The sequence below is a fragment of the Aulonocara sp. 'chitande type north' Nkhata Bay genome, linkage group LG14 (genome assembly GCF_057382095.1).
Source record: "Aulonocara sp. 'chitande type north' Nkhata Bay isolate Kocher_YH1m ecotype deep benthic linkage group LG14, A_spYH_male_GT1.1, whole genome shotgun sequence".
Taxonomy (NCBI): domain Eukaryota; kingdom Metazoa; phylum Chordata; class Actinopteri; order Cichliformes; family Cichlidae; genus Aulonocara; species Aulonocara sp. 'chitande type north' Nkhata Bay.
Genome location: NC_141357.1, coordinates 730,282 through 747,278, shown reverse-complemented (window position 1 = coordinate 747,278; position 16,997 = coordinate 730,282). Strand labels below are relative to the sequence as shown.

Here is a 16,997-nt window from a genome sequence, read left to right as displayed (position 1 = left end):
CCGCTTTAAAAGAATATGAAAGGAGCTGCGGACAGGAAACACGGGCAGGAAGCTGTCCATGTTCCAGGCTGCTCGCAGGACGCTGCAGAGCCGCACTCAATTTGTTGTTTTCAGGTTTCCTTTCTGCGCCGTGGGCGGTGTGTGGTACAGAACGACAACATGATGGTCCAGCCCGTTTCACTACACCACTAAAGACGTGTGATTTTTTGTTAATGAAACCCTGTGAGACTTTTTTCACTTAACATCAGGACAAAGCTTGTACTTAGACACGACTTTATACTTCTATTATTATTTCTTAAGTAATAAAGCAGCCATTACTTTGGGGTCACACGCCACAAACCCACAGGAGGAGAGACAGCACACACCTCTAATGAGAGAGGGGGGAAGGAGGCATGAGGAGAGGGGAGGCAGGAGAAGGTGGGGTCTACTGCTCCGGGCTGCAGGGGCTGGCGAAGTGGGGAGGTAGGGGACGACTCCACCTTTGGCATCCCATACATCTGATTTAACTGGCCCACTGTCACATAATCCTTCACACACACAGGAAAAGAAGAGGAGACAGAGGAGAAGGTCAGCAGGGCGAGAGCAACAGGAGGGAGATGCAGCAGAAGCAGGAGGAGCAGCTCTCATTCCACAGTCTGTGTTTTCACATCATAAACTGACGACGACAGCATTCGTGGAAACACACAACACGTGGGCGGGGTTAAAGCCCGGCTCAGCAGCTCCGGCACAGAACCAGGTGCTACAGTCGGACAGAGCGAGGCTGATGCACACAGCCCAGCACATCCAGGTTTATCCAGGTGATTCAGCGGACACACCGTCTCCACGTTTAAGCACCGTGGTTGTCATTTGGAATCATATTTAAAATGGAATTTATCATATTTTCACATAAATTGTTACCTTTGGTTACATAATAAAGATGTTATTATTTACAAAGCTAACGCTACAAATTAAACGATCCTGCCCTCGTTCTGGAGTTTTATTCTGCAGCCATCTTTGATTAGCAGTTACAGAAACTGCACATTAATAAATACTGCTTCAGATTTTTGGGGTGAACAGTTGCTTCTGTCCAACACGTGTCACTCGTGACATCATGAAACAGCACAGCTTACGTTCAGTCTGTGAGGATTACATCAACAACCACGTTTCTCCCAAACGGAGCCTTACTGATCCAAACATGCACGTCTCAGTCCGAAGCTGCGCAGCATCCTCGCTGTGACAGAGCAGCAGAGGGAGCAGCGTGGAACTGGGAGAGCGACAGATAGGAGAGCATAAACTTGGAGTCAAGACAGGAAGTGATGGTACCTCACAGGCGCCAGCCAGCACGGCATCTACGAGCGTGCGAGCCGGGCTTTTCACGGTGGCCGCTGCTGCCGCCGTACATCTTACACACGTCCGACGGCTTCACGTATTCCTGAGCCGCAGCCGACAACAGACAGGATGAGAAGCGGCGAGGACGGCGCCGCGCGGTGCCGCTCAGACACAGCACGTGGACAATCACACACACGGACACGCGGGCGCAGAGCCAGTACACAAATCCTTCACGGTTTTTGTGACACCTGTGCAAACCAGGCTCGTTCACGTCACATTGAAAGGTGCACAGTGCGTGATGACACAGAAACACGCCACAACAGAAACAGCGCAGCTGCTGCCGTGAATCGGCGCCACATAAATGAACCAGGCACATGTCGGCACAGGTGATGCAGTGCTAAAATAAAAAGGTTCAAACTGGCCGGGCAGCGGCACACTACAGCTGGAGGGTCACCACGACACGGCAAAGGGCAGGAAGCACGACACAGCAGCAGGGCATCATGCGGGGGTCAGTTCAGTTACCTCTGTAGGGCTGCTGGGGTACAACTGACAGGGAGGGGAGGGGTGTAAGTAGGAAGGAGAGGCTCGACACAGGGAGCGCTGGGAGGAGCGGAAGTCCTCCAACGACAGGTGGGCCTCGCTGATATGGAGCGCTTCCTGTTTCGACAGTCCAGAGGTAAGAGCTTTTAATCTCTACAGAAACGTTTCTGGGCTTCGTTAAAAGAAGAAGAAACAACAACAGCGGCGGCTTTCTCTCTGTTACAGAGTTAAAGGGTTTAGTGACCATCGGGCTCCCCACACTGCAAAGCCCCCTCTGTAAGGAGGCACTGCTATTAATGTTTCTATTCCTTTATGGTCCCACAAGGGGAAATTAGTTTAGCAGCAGGATAAAAATAAACAGAACAATAACATAAAACAATGATGACGACAATAGTGACAGAAAGTCCAAGGACAGTTATTTGCCATTAAGGAGACAAGATGCAGAGGGAAGAAGAGACCTGGAGTCTCTGAAGCTCAGACTCACTGTGGATGGTTCAAACAATAACAGGACGAGCCTTTCTACGCACATTTCTATTGTCGATGGCCACAAGTCCATCTTGCCAGCGCCCTGAAATTTTACTAGCAGTTTTTACCAGAAGCTTGTTTGTTTTTTCAAATATTGTATAACAAGACAGTTTTTAACTAACCGAAGCCTTTCATCGAACAAACACACTGGTGCTGTCTGTGCACACGTGGCAGCACTGCTGCTGCCGTGTGTGCATGTTTATCAAACTGCAGAGTGTGTGAGTCTGTCACTGAGTAACGCAGCCTCAGCGTGTTTGTGCTCTCTGCTCATGTCGCCTTCATATTAAATCATTTTGGGCTTTTTAAAGAAGTCATTTCAAACTGCTTTATATTCTTCACGTCGACATACGGGCCGACGTGATGCTGAGGCTGACGTGATGAAACCGTTTCTTCTGGCTAGCATTAGCTGCCCTGCTAACATGGACACATTGTTGCTAAGCAGAATAGTGACTAGCGACATGAGGTTGACGGCTCTCCATCAACTGTCTGAACTTCATGTTGTCCTTATGCTGCCCTCGTATTATAAGCTGTGCTGTTAGCATGATAGAACTACCTGGACTGCACAATCAGCTGTGAGCCTTGTGTTTTCAGGCCATGAACACAGAGTGAAGCTCAACGCATAAACTCAAAGCGTCTCACCTCCCTCATGGCGGTGGAGGACTTGGGGAAGCTCTTTCCTCCAGTCAGAAAGTGGTATCTCCTCTCAAGGGCCGACAGCCTCTCCTTCTCCTGGACAATCAAACCACGCCATTAGGAGCCAAAACAACACTTTGGGGTTATTTCGATGTGTGACGTGGTTCGTGCGTACCTTCTGGAGCATCTGCAGTGTGAGCGTTCGGTCTTTAGCCAGCCGCTCACACTCCTGAGCTGCCTGCAGGCCGAGCTGGTTGGCCTGGTTCTCCAGAGCCGACACCTTCTCCTACACAAGACGACACAAAAGTCGGTGCTGCGGTTGTGCTAACGCGTGGTGCACCTGCCCGTACGTGACATGACGCGTGCCACCACTCTAGTGCAAACAGGCATTTTTCTTACGTCAGCCTCTCTGGGAACAAGTTTACGCCAATCATCCATTTTTAAGAAATGATTCACACAATCAGACTGTGATCGTGTGTGTGACACATTCACAGAAGACACCAACAGGACAGTGTGTCCTCACCTTCCTCCTGGCCACGCTGTGCTGGTACTCGGCTCTCTCCTGGAGCAGCTGCTGGCTGATGGTTTCTCGCTCTTCCTCCAGGCTGCTCTCTCTCTCCAGCTGCTGAAACTCCAGGTCCTCAAACTTTTTAGTTCCTGCTTCCAGTGCCTCTCCATCCTAATCACACAACACCAATCATGATCTCACAAACAAACTCGGACATTAATGTAGTGTTTTTAAAGCCATGCTCACTAAAGTGCTACCTAACAGCAGAAATGATCTCACACACCTGGGGAGCACTTTTAAACCTACGTTGGTTTTTCTGGCTGAGCTGGTGCAACATGAACACTCAAACCTGCTGTTCTCACTAAAGACTTATCCTGATGGACGCTCCCTGATCCTAAAAGACGCAGCGACATTCCCACAAGGAGGGGAAGAGCAGGAGCAGGAATCTGGTCAGGGCCTAGGTTAATTGATTAGTGAGCAGCATTATGTGAGCCATGACGAATGACAGAAGAGATGCAGATCAGATTCACACATGCAGTGGAGTGGAGGGTTGTATCACATGACCTGTGTTTGAGCTAAATGCATCCCTGGGAGGAAACGCACGCCAAAACTTTAACACTGAGGCTTCAAAAAGTCCAGAAACCAGTGTGGCACACTTCCACGGAAGCTACTGAAAACCTAAAAACCACCTGTCTGCACCACTGCTGCAACTAGAAGTCTGCAAAACCTTTGGTGTTATACAGACTGGGCGTCCACAGCTGTGTGGGCGCCCACGGTCCACCTTTAGTGAACCTACACTAGCAAATATTTAGCTCGGTTAGACTTTATCATTAAAACGTAATCATCAGCACTCGGACTGTCGAAGTGTTGGTTAGGGTTTGTGGTCGTTTTATTATAAACGTTGGGAGGAACATGCTTTTCTTGGCTGGTGTTTTTAATAACAGGTATCGTTATTTTCCTGCGACACGTCGTCTGCAGCTGAGTGGTGTTACAGCACAGATACCAGCAGAAATATATTTTCCCCGGTGATTCAAAAATGACCAAATTATGCGCGCCCGGACGGTTTACCGAGATTTGGCCTCAGCGTGAGTTAGACAGACGCTCTACTTTAATATATGTCAACAATCTGTATCTCTCAGGATGCGTCTCTGAGTCAGACCCATGAACTCCACTTTAAAAAGAAAAACCAACTATTTGGTGCTATAATAGCGAAGGTCGTGGGTGGGATGGACTACAGTCGGGAGCTGGAAGGATGGATGGGAGCTTCTGATCAACTGACGACCCACCCTTTTGAGCTGTTCCTGCAACTGTTCCCGCAGGGACTCGGGACAATTATGAAGCTGGTTCTTCAGCTCAGCGTAGCCCTCCTGGAGGCTCTGCAGAACCCGGCGCTCGGCCTCAACATTAGCCCTCTCCTAGAAAGACACGACACACACCCACACACAGGATGGATGGACGATAGGAGAGAAAGACAGAAACACTGCTCAAAATCCACGCCATGCAAATCAAACGCTGTAAGGTGTTAGCAACAGACACAGTCACAGATTTTAAGGCAGTCCACAGGAAGTAGCAGGTACAGCAGCTAATATGAAATACTTTAATATTTCAAACATCAATAAGCTGCACAGAAGTTTGCACACAATGTATCTGGCAGTGATTGAGCAGAGAACGTTCCCACCTCCTGGGTGCCCTTCCAATAAATACTAGCCTTGCTGTTATTGGCCGTGCTGAAGCAGCAGCACATGGAAAAAGGTCCACGAGGACTCTACACAGAGTTTACAACTAGCTACGACAAAGTTACTAAATGTATCTTCTTTGCACGTCCTGCCTTGTAGTGAAATGCTGTATGTGAGTACAAAGATGCCACCTGCAGGATCGAGAACATGCTCGAACATTCCCTCCTCTGCTGGTCAAACGTCTTATTAAAGGCCCAGAGCAGAACCGAGCACTACAGAACCAAAACCTACAGACCGGTCTGCTTCATCAGAGGGGGAAGAAAGAGCGCACTCTGAGTGCAGAGGAAGCAGAGGGAGGATTAAGGGTTAACGATGGCGGTTAGTCAGCTGAGTGAGACTGTGGAGAGCACAAAGACCAACCCTAAGGCAGAAACATGCAACAGCAAACACTGAATGAGGCAAACAAGCCTTCTATTAAGCCCTCACAGCATGGATCCTCTACGACGTCTATCAGTAATCAAGGATGCTCAGAAACACCGACAGTGATGACCCAGTGAGGGAAGACTGAAAGCACAGGCAGTGAGTGTGTCTGTGTGTGTTTAACCTCTGTGAACTGAAATAAACCTGCAGCTCGTCCGCCCTGCCTCCTGATTACGGCTTCATGTACCTTGTCTTTCTCTCTCTGGATGGCGCTCTCCAGCTCGTCCAGCTTGTGCTGCAGCTGAGCGATGATATCTGCTTCGGTCTCTATCTGGTCGAGCTCTGCCTGCCTCTCGCCCTGCAGCAAGGCGCGCTCCATCTCAGCCTGGAAGGACAGCACAGCGACACACAGTGGGACCAGCGGGCTTTGAGACGAGCATCGTCATAGCGATGCTGCTCTTTCTTAGAAGAAACGTTATGAAAAGATGCTGGATGTCACCAATTCCCATCAGCATCATCCACTGCTCTACCTCCTGTTTGGACTCTTGGAGTTGCTGCTCCAGTTCTGTGAGCCGGGTTTTGAGCTCGTCGATCCGAGCCAGGACACGGACCCGCTCTTCCTCCAGGTAGCCCAGCTCCGCACGACCGCCGCTGCCTGCGCTGGAGGAGTCCTCGTGCTTCAGAGAGAAACAGAGGGGTGAAAACATAAAGCATCAATCCCGCCACAGAAGGCTGTCCACGCTCATTCAAATATATGTAATCATTAGGAAATCTGATAAAAGATGGAGAACAAAGGAAGGCAATTAACTGAAGGCACAAGCAGAAGGAACTAGCCTCGTGCAGCATCCAGCGCAGGAATCCAGTCACAAACAGGAAAACACAAGCAATGCCAAAGCTGATGCACTGCTTCACATTACAAAGAGAAGCTAAGTGGAGTCTATGTGAGGATGAAACCCTGATGCAGCAGGCGCACCATTTGCCGCTGCATGCAGAGACAGCATGTGAAACCAGCGTGCCCTCTGACCTGTCTGTCTCCATTGTGCAGTGTGGACGCTGCGCTGGGAGCAGGAGACGTCCTCACCTCCTGATGAGTGCTCTCTGTGCTACTACACTCCTCCTTCAGGTTCTCCTCGTCGCTCTCCCTCTGTCTCTGTGCTAGGCGGAGCGTGCTTGAAGACGCCGTCCCTCCCGGCACGTTCTCCAGACATCCCGGGAATCCCGACCTCCCCAAGCACAGCGGATCCAGGCCGGTGCCCTCTCCTTTGTTGTACTCAGCACAGAGGTTTAAGATGGTCTCTAGTCGCTGTCTCTCCTGCGGCGAGCACACAAGGAGGACATGAGATCAGGCTGCACAGGAAACAGAACAGGCTGGTAACAGACTAACAGCTTACCTGTGACGACAGACACACTGATGTGTTTATGCACACGGCAGCCAGACTCTGAACAGCTGCTCGCTTCCTGACTGCAAAGGTGCAACTGATATTATTCTTATAACTGATTAATCAGCTGGTTGTCTTTATAATCAACTGAGACGAACTGCTGCTGACTTTGACCTTCGACCTCTTTACAACAGGCTAAGCTGCTGGGGCCTCCCATGATGCACTGCTTCGTCTTCACTCACCCCTTTTCACTGTGTTTACACACAGCTCCGTGCTATTACTTTATTGTTATTAACCTCTGTCTCTCTTCCACAGCATGTCTTTATCCTGTCTTCCTTCTCTCACCCCAACCAATCACAGCAGATGGCCCCGCCCCTCCCTGAGCCTGGTTCTGCCGGAGGTTTCTTCCTGTTAAAAGGGAGTTTTTCCTTCCCACTGTCGCCAAAGTGCTGCTCATAAGGGGTCATGTGATTGTTGGTTTTTCTCTGCAGATCCTGTTACTGTAGAATCTCTATGGTCCAACATTAAGCAGCTTGAGCTGACTGCTGTTGTGATTTGATCCTATATGAATACATTTAGATTGAATCATTGACTCACAGACGTGAAGCACAGACAAACTATCCTTCAGTCGGTAGCCGTTAAGAAATTTGTCCTAAAACTCGGAAAATTCTACAAAACGATTGTCATCATCTGTGAGTCGCCCGACTAACTCACCAGACCGGCCCTGTGGTCTGACTGGTTCACCTACCAGTACATGGAACCTGGAACAAACTGGTGCCAGTTAGCGTTGTAGCCTTGCACTCATTAACCATCTCAGTTGTGTTTTGTGGATTTTAGGATGTTTTTAAAATAAGCCGAGCAGGCCTCGCTGTGGTGTAACTGTCAAGTCTTTTTATAGCTCTTCATGTGTCCCATGAGTCTCTGTGGTGCACAAACACGGTCCATGGATCCACCTCAGCTAACAAGTTAGCACTCCACCGCCATTCAAAGATGGTCGTGTCTAAATTAGAAAGGAACAACCGCAATGCTAAAGGTCACAAGAGAAAGTCCACAGTGGGTGGCATTGCTGTGGCTGCAGCCTGTGAGCACAGGCTGGGTGGTAACATATTAAAATGAACACAGTACATAATGCAGTCCACTTTATTTTTGAGCTCCCCGGCCTTACAGTAAACAGCTAGCACTGCTTGAAACAACCTCTCTGTGGCAGTCAGCTGTCACTGTGTGGGCTCAGGTCACCCACCCAAATATCTACTGCTGTGGAAGCCCTCTGCTGCAGACGAGGGCGGCAGCCGGCAACAAAACACCAACCAGTGTTTCAAAATCTCCAACCAATCTTTTACCAGAAACTCAGTGACACACTTTGTGTTCTTGTGATCTCATTCAGAGCCGATCTGGAACACTCGGCAAGTCGAGCAGTTTCAGCCACAGTAATGAGCTTTGGTGCGTCTTTCCCCCTCATGCTGCAGTATGAGCATCTGCACGATTAGGAGCTACAGCCCCCCGTTAGTGTTAACCTGGAATCTGGGACCAGCTTAGCTTGTAACTGAGTGAGTGGGAGTACGAGACCCCTCTGGGCTGTGCAGCAGTGCTGTACGTTCACCAGAAAACTTCAAACCAAAACCTACACCAGTCCTCCCACTCAACATCTGCTTGAATCTACACAAAGGTTAGATTGTTCGGGGTTCATAAGCTGTCTGACTGCAAGCCAACCTGGATGAGGAGCAGCGTCACACAGTCTTCCACATAAATCAGCTTCAAACTGGGCCTAAGATGCTCTCAATCAGCTGTGGACAGATTTCTGTGAATCCCATTTTTCTGGGCTTGTTTCACAGAAGTCGCCCACTTGTGTCCAAGTCTGTCTGCAGACATCTTTAGCAGCTGTGAGGCGTCTCTGAGCTGGCTGAGAAGGACGGAGGTGGTACAGCAGGTCAGTGTGTTAATTAGAGCCCTACATGTCCAACACTCATGTCCCGGCCGGACACAGTCACAGCAGCACATTTACAACATGGAGAGCTTTTCATTTGGACCAGCAAATGACTAAGAAGGACGTCCCAAGTTTAATCAATGCAAAAGAACTTCTCCCACTATTAATCTGAAACTGGTTTTAAAAATCGGATGTTGGGAAAAGGGTTTACTTGCTCTCATGATGGACACATAGCAAAATCAGACAAACACCAAGTGCCAACAGCATGGCTGAAACACAGACTTAAAGAGTCTCCGACACGCCGTAACATCACGCCGTAACATCACGCCGGTCCCCTCCACGCTGACAGGGCTGGAGATGATGGAGGACCTCCACAGCAACGTCCACGGAGACCATTATAAACAAACATCCATCAATGACACTCACAGGAAATAAAACCCACTCGCTACATAAAGGGAACAGTACGAGCCTAGCCACAAAGGCTAGCTGTAGCACAGAGTACTGCTAAACATGTATTTGCAGCCGGGTCTGGCTCCTGTCATTAGAGGTCAGCTGCTTGGTATTTATAATCAGATCCTGACGTTGCACTGTTACAGTAACTACACTAACGAGTGCATGTGGGTGAAGCTCCTGATTTTACATGTCAGCTTTGTGATGATTTTCCTGAATCAGTCTGGTATCTCAGGTCCTCGCCTGTACGTGTCACAGTTCTGCTGCTGCACAGCTGACTGTTAGTCTCACGTGTTCTCAGACGTTTGTGCTTCGTAGCGTCTGTCCTGTGTATGCTGGCTCACGGGGAACCTCAGTGAAGTTATTCACGTGTCAACCTGCATCCTGTGACTCAGGTAAAGGATCGTAGTCCATGGAGCCGAGCCTCAAATAGATTTTTTATACATCTAAGCGTTTCTATTTTAGTGAATGCTTAAACCTGCCTGTGTGCCCTGCTGCGTCACCAGGACACACAAAACAAAGTCACAAATCTGACACCACCAACAATGTGAGCATCACAGACACAGCTTGTACTGGTCACATAAACCAACATCTGCAGGAGGCAAACTTTCCTTTCATGATGACAGATGTGAGTCTCGCTGCTTTTGACACATTTCACAGCAAATTCACGCCTTTGATTCATAAACTGCAGCTTTGATAATCTGCTTAAATGTGCCAAAGCTGCAGCATCAGATGGGTGTGCATGCAGTCTAAATCCCACACGTGAGATTTTTAGTGGAGTGTTGGTGCTGGGTCAAGTCACCCAGACTCCAACCACGGGGGCTGTGAAGGACGTCTCCAGCCTGCACCCACCCTCTCGGTCTCACCTACTGGCTGGATTAGCTGGATTAAAGCGTTCTGAGGCCGGTGCTGCTGGTTTATCCTTGTAATGTGGCTGTTTCAAGCCAAACGACCAAAAACAAAGGTTTTTCAGGGAGTGTGTTGTCTACAGGATTACTGCACATTAACTATCGCTCTAAATTTCTTAGACAAGAACCTCACGCGTCGCTGAGATCTGTGTAGTGCTACTGTAAAGTTGAAGCCAGCAGGTACCAGGAGGAAACAGCTGGCCTAGTTTGGAACAAACAGTTTCCAAATCGGACACGAGAACTAATAACACTCGTATTTGTTCCATTTAGAAACCAAAGCATTAGAGCCACTGTGTGACTTTACAGTGGACCATGTCCTGGACTAACAGGAGGCGTTACGTCTCCACACAGGACAGGTAGGTGTGGGAAACCTTTTCCCATACAAGTGAAATCCCCATTTAAAAACTGCACGTGGGCGTGGCTGTAGCTCAGGAGGTAGAGCAGGTCATCTACAGGTCATCGAGAGGTTGGTGGTTTGATCCCGGTCTACGTGCATGCTTGATGATCTGAAACAAACATGGCAGTCAGCTGGGTTACAACCCACTGGCAGAAACACTGACGCTGTGCTGTGGGCGGCCTGTCCTGTAATCTGAGGCAACAGTGAGAGGAAGGAGGAAACAAACAGGAAACAAACAGGAAGCAGTTCATGTCTTCTGGCGAGGCACCACGCGTTTACTCCCACTGAAGCATGTTTGTGTGAGAGCTCTGTGTTAGTTTACCATGTGGCCCCAGCTCCTCCCTCAGTAATGAAACTCCTGTAACAGTGTTGCTCTGAGCAGTAACAACGCTGTTCCCACATGTGCACAGAGCCACAGCCTCACTGTTACTCTGTACCATCCTCATCCTCCCAGCAGTCGGCATGGCTTCCTCACGTCTCCCTCTCTCCCAGGAGAGTCGCCGTCTCCTGTTTTATCCTCATAGCCTTTAATGTTCCTCCCTCCTCCTCCCCCGAGCGCCCCGAGGGCCTTCCCCTGCCCGAGTACCTTTGATCAGAGCGGTTACTTTTAAAGCGTACGGCCACGCTCAACCTACGTCACAGGCGTAAACACAAGCCTCACATGCACAGGCTCTGCAGGGTAAACTGGGAAAGTTCAACAAAGCCTTATTCTCTACATATATCTGCAGGCGGGGTGGGAGAGTCGCCGCACTTGCCTTCTCCGTAACGGTCTACAGAACAAACGCCATTCATCATCACAGCCTCGTGGTTTCAGCTCCCAGAGGAGGAACAAACAGACAATTTCTTTTTATGCTCGTTTCTCTGTCCTGGCTGAACGCACAAACAGGAAGAGCTGTTTAATAAAGCTGGTGGTCCTCAGTGTGGAGTCACTGGCACCCATCATCCAATCAAACTACAGGGCTGTTGCTGGTAGAGGGGGTGGCTAGCATTTAAGCCGCCGACGCCTCCTCTTTGAGGGGCGTCCAAGGCCTCAGGCCACTTCTTAAAGTGAGGACCAGGTTCCAGTTATCACGTCAAACGCTTGCAGCATAGAGAGGAGAACATCAAAGGCCAGATGCGAGTCACGTTCTCTAAACACTGCTGAGACCATAAAGCAGGCTTACGGCTTGATTGTTACAGGATGGAGATAACGCTGAGTGTGCAACACGTGCAGCCCATTACATCAGCTCTGTCAACTTAAACAATTTGCTACGCCTAAGAAATTAAATATCAATACCCGCCCGAGAAGCTGCTGGGTGCAGCAGTCAAACAGTGTGGAGAAGATTTAGTTAACGTAGGAGCCAAACAGCTGCACCGTGGAGGATGCACACAGCAGCACAGGGCTCTGCTGCACCTTCCACCTTACAGGAAGACACCTGTGGGTTCTCTCAGGTAGGATTCAGAGCACGAGGCCAGGCTGCTCTGACAGCCGAGGAGGCAGCCGGAGATGCTGCTGCAGTTTGTGTATGACAGCACAGGTATACATGTTTTGGTGCTAATAATAACGAGGCTTGGTGTGAGCCTGACAGGAGTCTAACTCCAGCATCTCCTCTGTCATTTATCACCAACTAGCACATGTAGATGCAGACTGCTAAGCAGGCCTACGAGCTGCAACACACTGATTTCAGCTCCAGGTTTCGTGCACAGTGAAACCTTTTCTCTGCTTTACTGCATGCATTTACAGTGATGGGACGAGGTCGCTCACACACGTAACCAGTCTGTGGCATCATCCATCTATAACACCTGAGGGGTCCACATGGGCGGAGCCAGACGCACAGCATCGACCGGCACCAAGCTCAGCTCCCTCAGCACTTTATCACTCCGTCACATAAATATGGAACAGCTCACTTGTTGTTAACCAAACATCTGTTAGAAACTTCCTGTTTGCTCTGTAAGAGATTATAGTGTTGGTAACAGCACAGACTAATACACCGACGGTGTCTGAAATGTAGCTTAGCGCTAACATGCATTCCTTACCACAGGCGTGAGCACTGAGAGCAGGGCTCTGCCTCTGCTTCAGCACAGACCCCACATTTCCACCCAGTCCAGGTTTATGGGATCGTTCCATAACGGGGATTAAAATCACATTTCCCAACCTCCACACAAATAGTCTGAGAGCACCAAGCTGGAACCACATGCAGCCTCTGAACAGTGCTACTATTATCCCTCCGACAGGAAGCGTGAACATCAGCAGCAGCAGTTACCTTCATGAGAGCTGCCATGCTGTTGAGAAAGACCGGCTTCTCTCTAGCCAGAGCCAGCAGGTACACCATGGCCTGCTCCCTGCTCTGAGCTCCCAGCAGAGGGGAGGTCCTGCTGCTGCCGCTCAGCATGTGGTAGCGGTCCATAGCTGCTCTCTGCGCGCCTCCTGGTCGAGCTACTTTGGGACCGACGAAGAGCGAAGCCTACCCTCCACTTCAGAACCCCCAGCCTCTCAGGTCTTGTGAGAGGTGGAGTTAGAGATCATAACATGCAAGGACTTCCTGGAGTGGGAGGAGCCCTGCTGGGTAGTTCTAAGAAAAGCAAAGGGGCTAACTCTGCACATGAAGTAGAACTTTATCCTGAAATAGGCCATGTTCACGCCCATGACTGATGGTCTTCAGCTGTTAGATACACTCCTAGCTGTAGATATCAGGGGCCGAGCGAGCTTTGAAGTGCTCCCACTGTTCTCCGCACTGGCTTCGAGTCCAACTTCTGCTAATTATTTCTCTTTTGGCTGTTTAATAATGAAAGCAGCGCCTTTGAAGTGCTTTGTGCTGCTTTAAACGCTCAGCAGAGGCACATTAAAGGCCTCCAAACAATTTCACTTCATGATATCAGGAGCTTCCAGGAGTCTGCTCCAGGAGGAAGACCACGTTGGATGTGTTGGAGCACCATGCTGCAGTGATGAGCTGATTCATGCATGACAGAAACACGAGTCTAGAGTTGTTTGGGTTACTTTACTACATATGGGTGCAGCCTGTACCTGCTGCCTGCTTCTGTGTGCGAGGACTGACTTATTGTGTTTCGACATAAACTCAATATTTTGAGAGCGTTGATCATTTTTCACTAACCACATTATAAATCCAGGCTTCGCTTATATCACATAACTCCCAATGCTGCGGTCTGCATGACTTCTTCAGCTGCAGATTTGTCCAAACGAGGCTGTTACAGTTCAGACTGAATCATTATTTTGGTCCATAGTGGAGACTTCTACGTTTTTAGGTCAGCAGCAGGCTGGAGAGGAAGTGAGGTTTGGACTTTCAGCCGGTCCTTTCAGGGCTCACCTCATCGTCTGCCTCCACCAACCTTCACTACATCCATGAACCTTCTCTGTGCTCCTCCTCGTTTCCTTTTGCAGCCACTAAACGCCTCGAGCTTCCCAGCCTGCTGAAACCAGTTTACCCGTCTGACCTTGTACGTCACAGCAGGTCATGTTGTAGACGTCCTCCAGTCACAAACAACCCTCGACACTCACCTCCACCCTGCAAGCTCTTCTTCATGTCCTCAGGTGTTTGCACCATCACCCCAGACACCAGTGATGGTTGAGTCTGTCATCCAAACTCATAACTGAAAGTCAAATGTAATTGGCTGCCTCATGTAAACATCCCTCATCTTCTTCTCCATTTATAATTCCAGCTGCATCATCAGATCTCAGGTTTATACATTTTTATTACGACTCGTCTAACGGGACGCAGGTGGTTTCTCTGGACGCTGGTGCAGCTGAACCAGCAACATCAGCAGTGCCCCGCCCCCATCAAAAATCTTACGTTTAGATAATATATGCTCATGTTTTCCTCACAGCTCTGTCTTTATGCATTTCATTACAGACATTCTCATTTTCAGCACTTCTGAGCAAATTTGCATTTCAAAGGGTTTAAAGAGTGAGTGAGTCGTGTGGAAGCTGCCGGTCACCAGCAAAGAGTCTGAACAGTAGCACGGCGCCCTCTAGTGGACAGGCCAGCAAACAGCAGCCGAGCAGTTCAAACTTCTTTTTCAAACCGTCCCCTGCTGCGTGTCCTCTGAGGGCCAGACAGCACCGTGAACACAATGCTGTGTTGGTGTGACACGGTGCCCCTGACCTAATCTGCCTCTTGTTTGCAGCAGCGTCGTTGGTGCCGTCTCCAGACTGGATTACTGCAGCTTTCCTTTGGATGGGTGGGGCAACAGATTTATGGCTGTCCCAGATAAAGAGTGGTCTTATCTGTTCAAGCACATCTATCCTTTCCTGTTTCCTGGCCCCGTCTGATTTTCTAGCAGAGGAGCTGGAATCACAGTAATCTGCCTGGCCACAGTAAACATGCAGACGGGCAGCTTGCTGCTACAGTCTAAATATTTACTGTGCAGTGAATTACACAAAGCTGCGATTCTGCAAACGCTCCCTTTGAGAAACGTCTCCCTGCCAGTCAGAGGGTTCATGCAGTCTAGGTGCAGGATATATTTGGCAGCCTAGGTGGGCAGGTTTACTGTCCCACAGTAGCTGGACATATTTGGTCGTGTCGTGGGAGACGACGGTCACATACGCAGAGCGCGGGTATATTTGGGGCACTAATCCTCGTGGACGACGGCAAAGACACCAACTATGCAGGAAACCCTCCCCAACACCTCAAATGGAATATGAAGGAAAACGTGGAGGAGGCAGACTGGGACAGGTTGTTGACAGCAGTTTCTCAGAGTTCAACCTCCTTTTAAACTCCACGAAATCAAATCTCTGCCTGAGGCGAAGTCCTCACAACTCGAGGCCCATCGCTGATATTTCAAGGGCAGGTCAAGAGAAGAGAACTCAAGTCTAGAGAGAGTTGTACATCTGAGAAAAAGGATTCATCAAAGATGCATTAAGCATCGACCTTTATCAACCTCCGGGAGCAACCAGGAGGATTCCAACAACAGATTCCCTCTCCACAGGACTCTGGCTAAGGATGGCCCCCACCACACAGATCTGAAGCGAGCTAATCTGAGTGGAAGTCACACACAGAGACACTGTGAGTCACTGTGCAAAGTAAACTCTGCTCAGAATAGCAAGCGATGAAGTCGTACTTGCTTTTTTGTCCTTTGCTATTCTGGGTTGAGAGAGAGTTTTTTGCAGCTGCACCTGCTTTACGCCCTTTCAAAGTAAGAGCGGGCGCACAGCTGGTTCAGCCCATTTCATTAATAAACAATCCTCAGCACAAAATACCGCGTCTCTGAACTAAACAGGCCTGACGGGACCGTCTTTACTGATAACGAAGTGCGAATCTGCCGAGGATGAAGCACTCGGGCACTCGCTTCGTGCCAACTGTGTTTGCCAAGACAGCGTGTCAGTCAGACGGCCATGTGGAGAGAGCAGCGCCAGGCCGGACAGCCTGGATCAGACGGGCTCGGTCATTAGAGAGGGCTTACCGCCAGGCTCCAAAGGCTAGCGACGACCAGCTGAATTAAAGGCTGTTTAAAGAGTTTCCCCTTCGCTCGTTACTGGCATCAAAGTATGCATTACTGCCCACAGCTGACAGAAACCTGTACCTGCACTCTCTGTAAGTGCTCGCCTTTTTACACTCGACTTATTCCAACCAGGGTCTAAAACTCAAGCATGGAGCAATAACGTAATGTAACAGCTCACAAACACGTACTGACAGGCTCAAACATGCAACAGTGTTAGAGCGTCACCAACACACCTCCGTGGTACGACCCACGCAGCAAAGGGTTGGAGCACAGTAAACGCATCCATCACACAAACTGATCGGAAACCTGGATCCTTCCAACTTTTACTTCCAGGTCAGGGATCACCCCACCCTCGGGGTTACGTCCATGACAAGTTCACTTTTTTGAGCACAGCGTTATAAAATGTGAGCTCGTTACAGAGGAGCTCCTCCAGAACCTCAGCTCAGTGTGGATGAGCCTGACGTAGAGCTGGGCGATAGGACGATAACGATGTGTGTTGTCAAACGGAAGAGCCACAGAAGCTCCGTAGTGTGAAGGTATTTCGGCTATTTCAAGTCAAACAGAGCAGCCACTGTAAATGTGCCGAAAGCAAGTCTGGAAATACAATAAAGCGGTGCAGCTCAATCTCTGACTGGAAGCGCTGATTTGTCATTCGGCTTTTGTCAGACTAAAGTACCTGTTACAACTGTTTGAAAAGCTCAGCTATACAACAAGGAGGGATTGAGAATTTCCTTTTAGTTCTCAGTTTATTTGATATTGACAAAAGTTAGTCAGTTTTGTCTGTTCTTCTGTAAAACAAACTAAGATTTATTTTTAGAATTAATATTTTGTTTCTAAGTGGAATTGACAATTTAGTCTGTTTCGTTTGTTCTATTTTGAAACTTAAACGCTTT

The 16,997-nt window shown here is 49.2% G+C and overlaps 1 protein-coding gene across 5 annotated transcripts in view; it reads right to left on the bottom strand.

Moving 5' to 3' along the window:
• Window positions 1-16,997, bottom strand: part of phldb1b (pleckstrin homology-like domain, family B, member 1b) — an 88,828-nt gene that overhangs the window by 20,045 nt on the left and 51,786 nt on the right. For 2 of the 5 annotated variants that reach the window (XM_086260494.1, XM_086260495.1), the window contains exons 7-15: window positions 6,635-6,922; window positions 6,141-6,287; window positions 5,858-5,995; window positions 4,801-4,929; window positions 3,530-3,685; window positions 3,182-3,292; window positions 3,013-3,102; window positions 1,831-1,965; window positions 366-527 (exon numbers count right to left, since the gene is read on the bottom strand). In XM_086260494.1, coding sequence (XP_086116620.1) covers window positions 366-527; window positions 1,831-1,965; window positions 3,013-3,102; window positions 3,182-3,292; window positions 3,530-3,685; window positions 4,801-4,929; window positions 5,858-5,995; window positions 6,141-6,287; window positions 6,635-6,922 — 1,356 coding nt within the window. The remainder of the gene's footprint in view (window positions 1-365; window positions 528-1,830; window positions 1,966-3,012; window positions 3,103-3,181; window positions 3,293-3,529; window positions 3,686-4,800; window positions 4,930-5,857; window positions 5,996-6,140; window positions 6,288-6,634; window positions 6,923-16,997) is intronic. The other 3 variants (XM_086260496.1, XM_086260497.1, XM_086260498.1) reach the window with 2 other exon arrangements.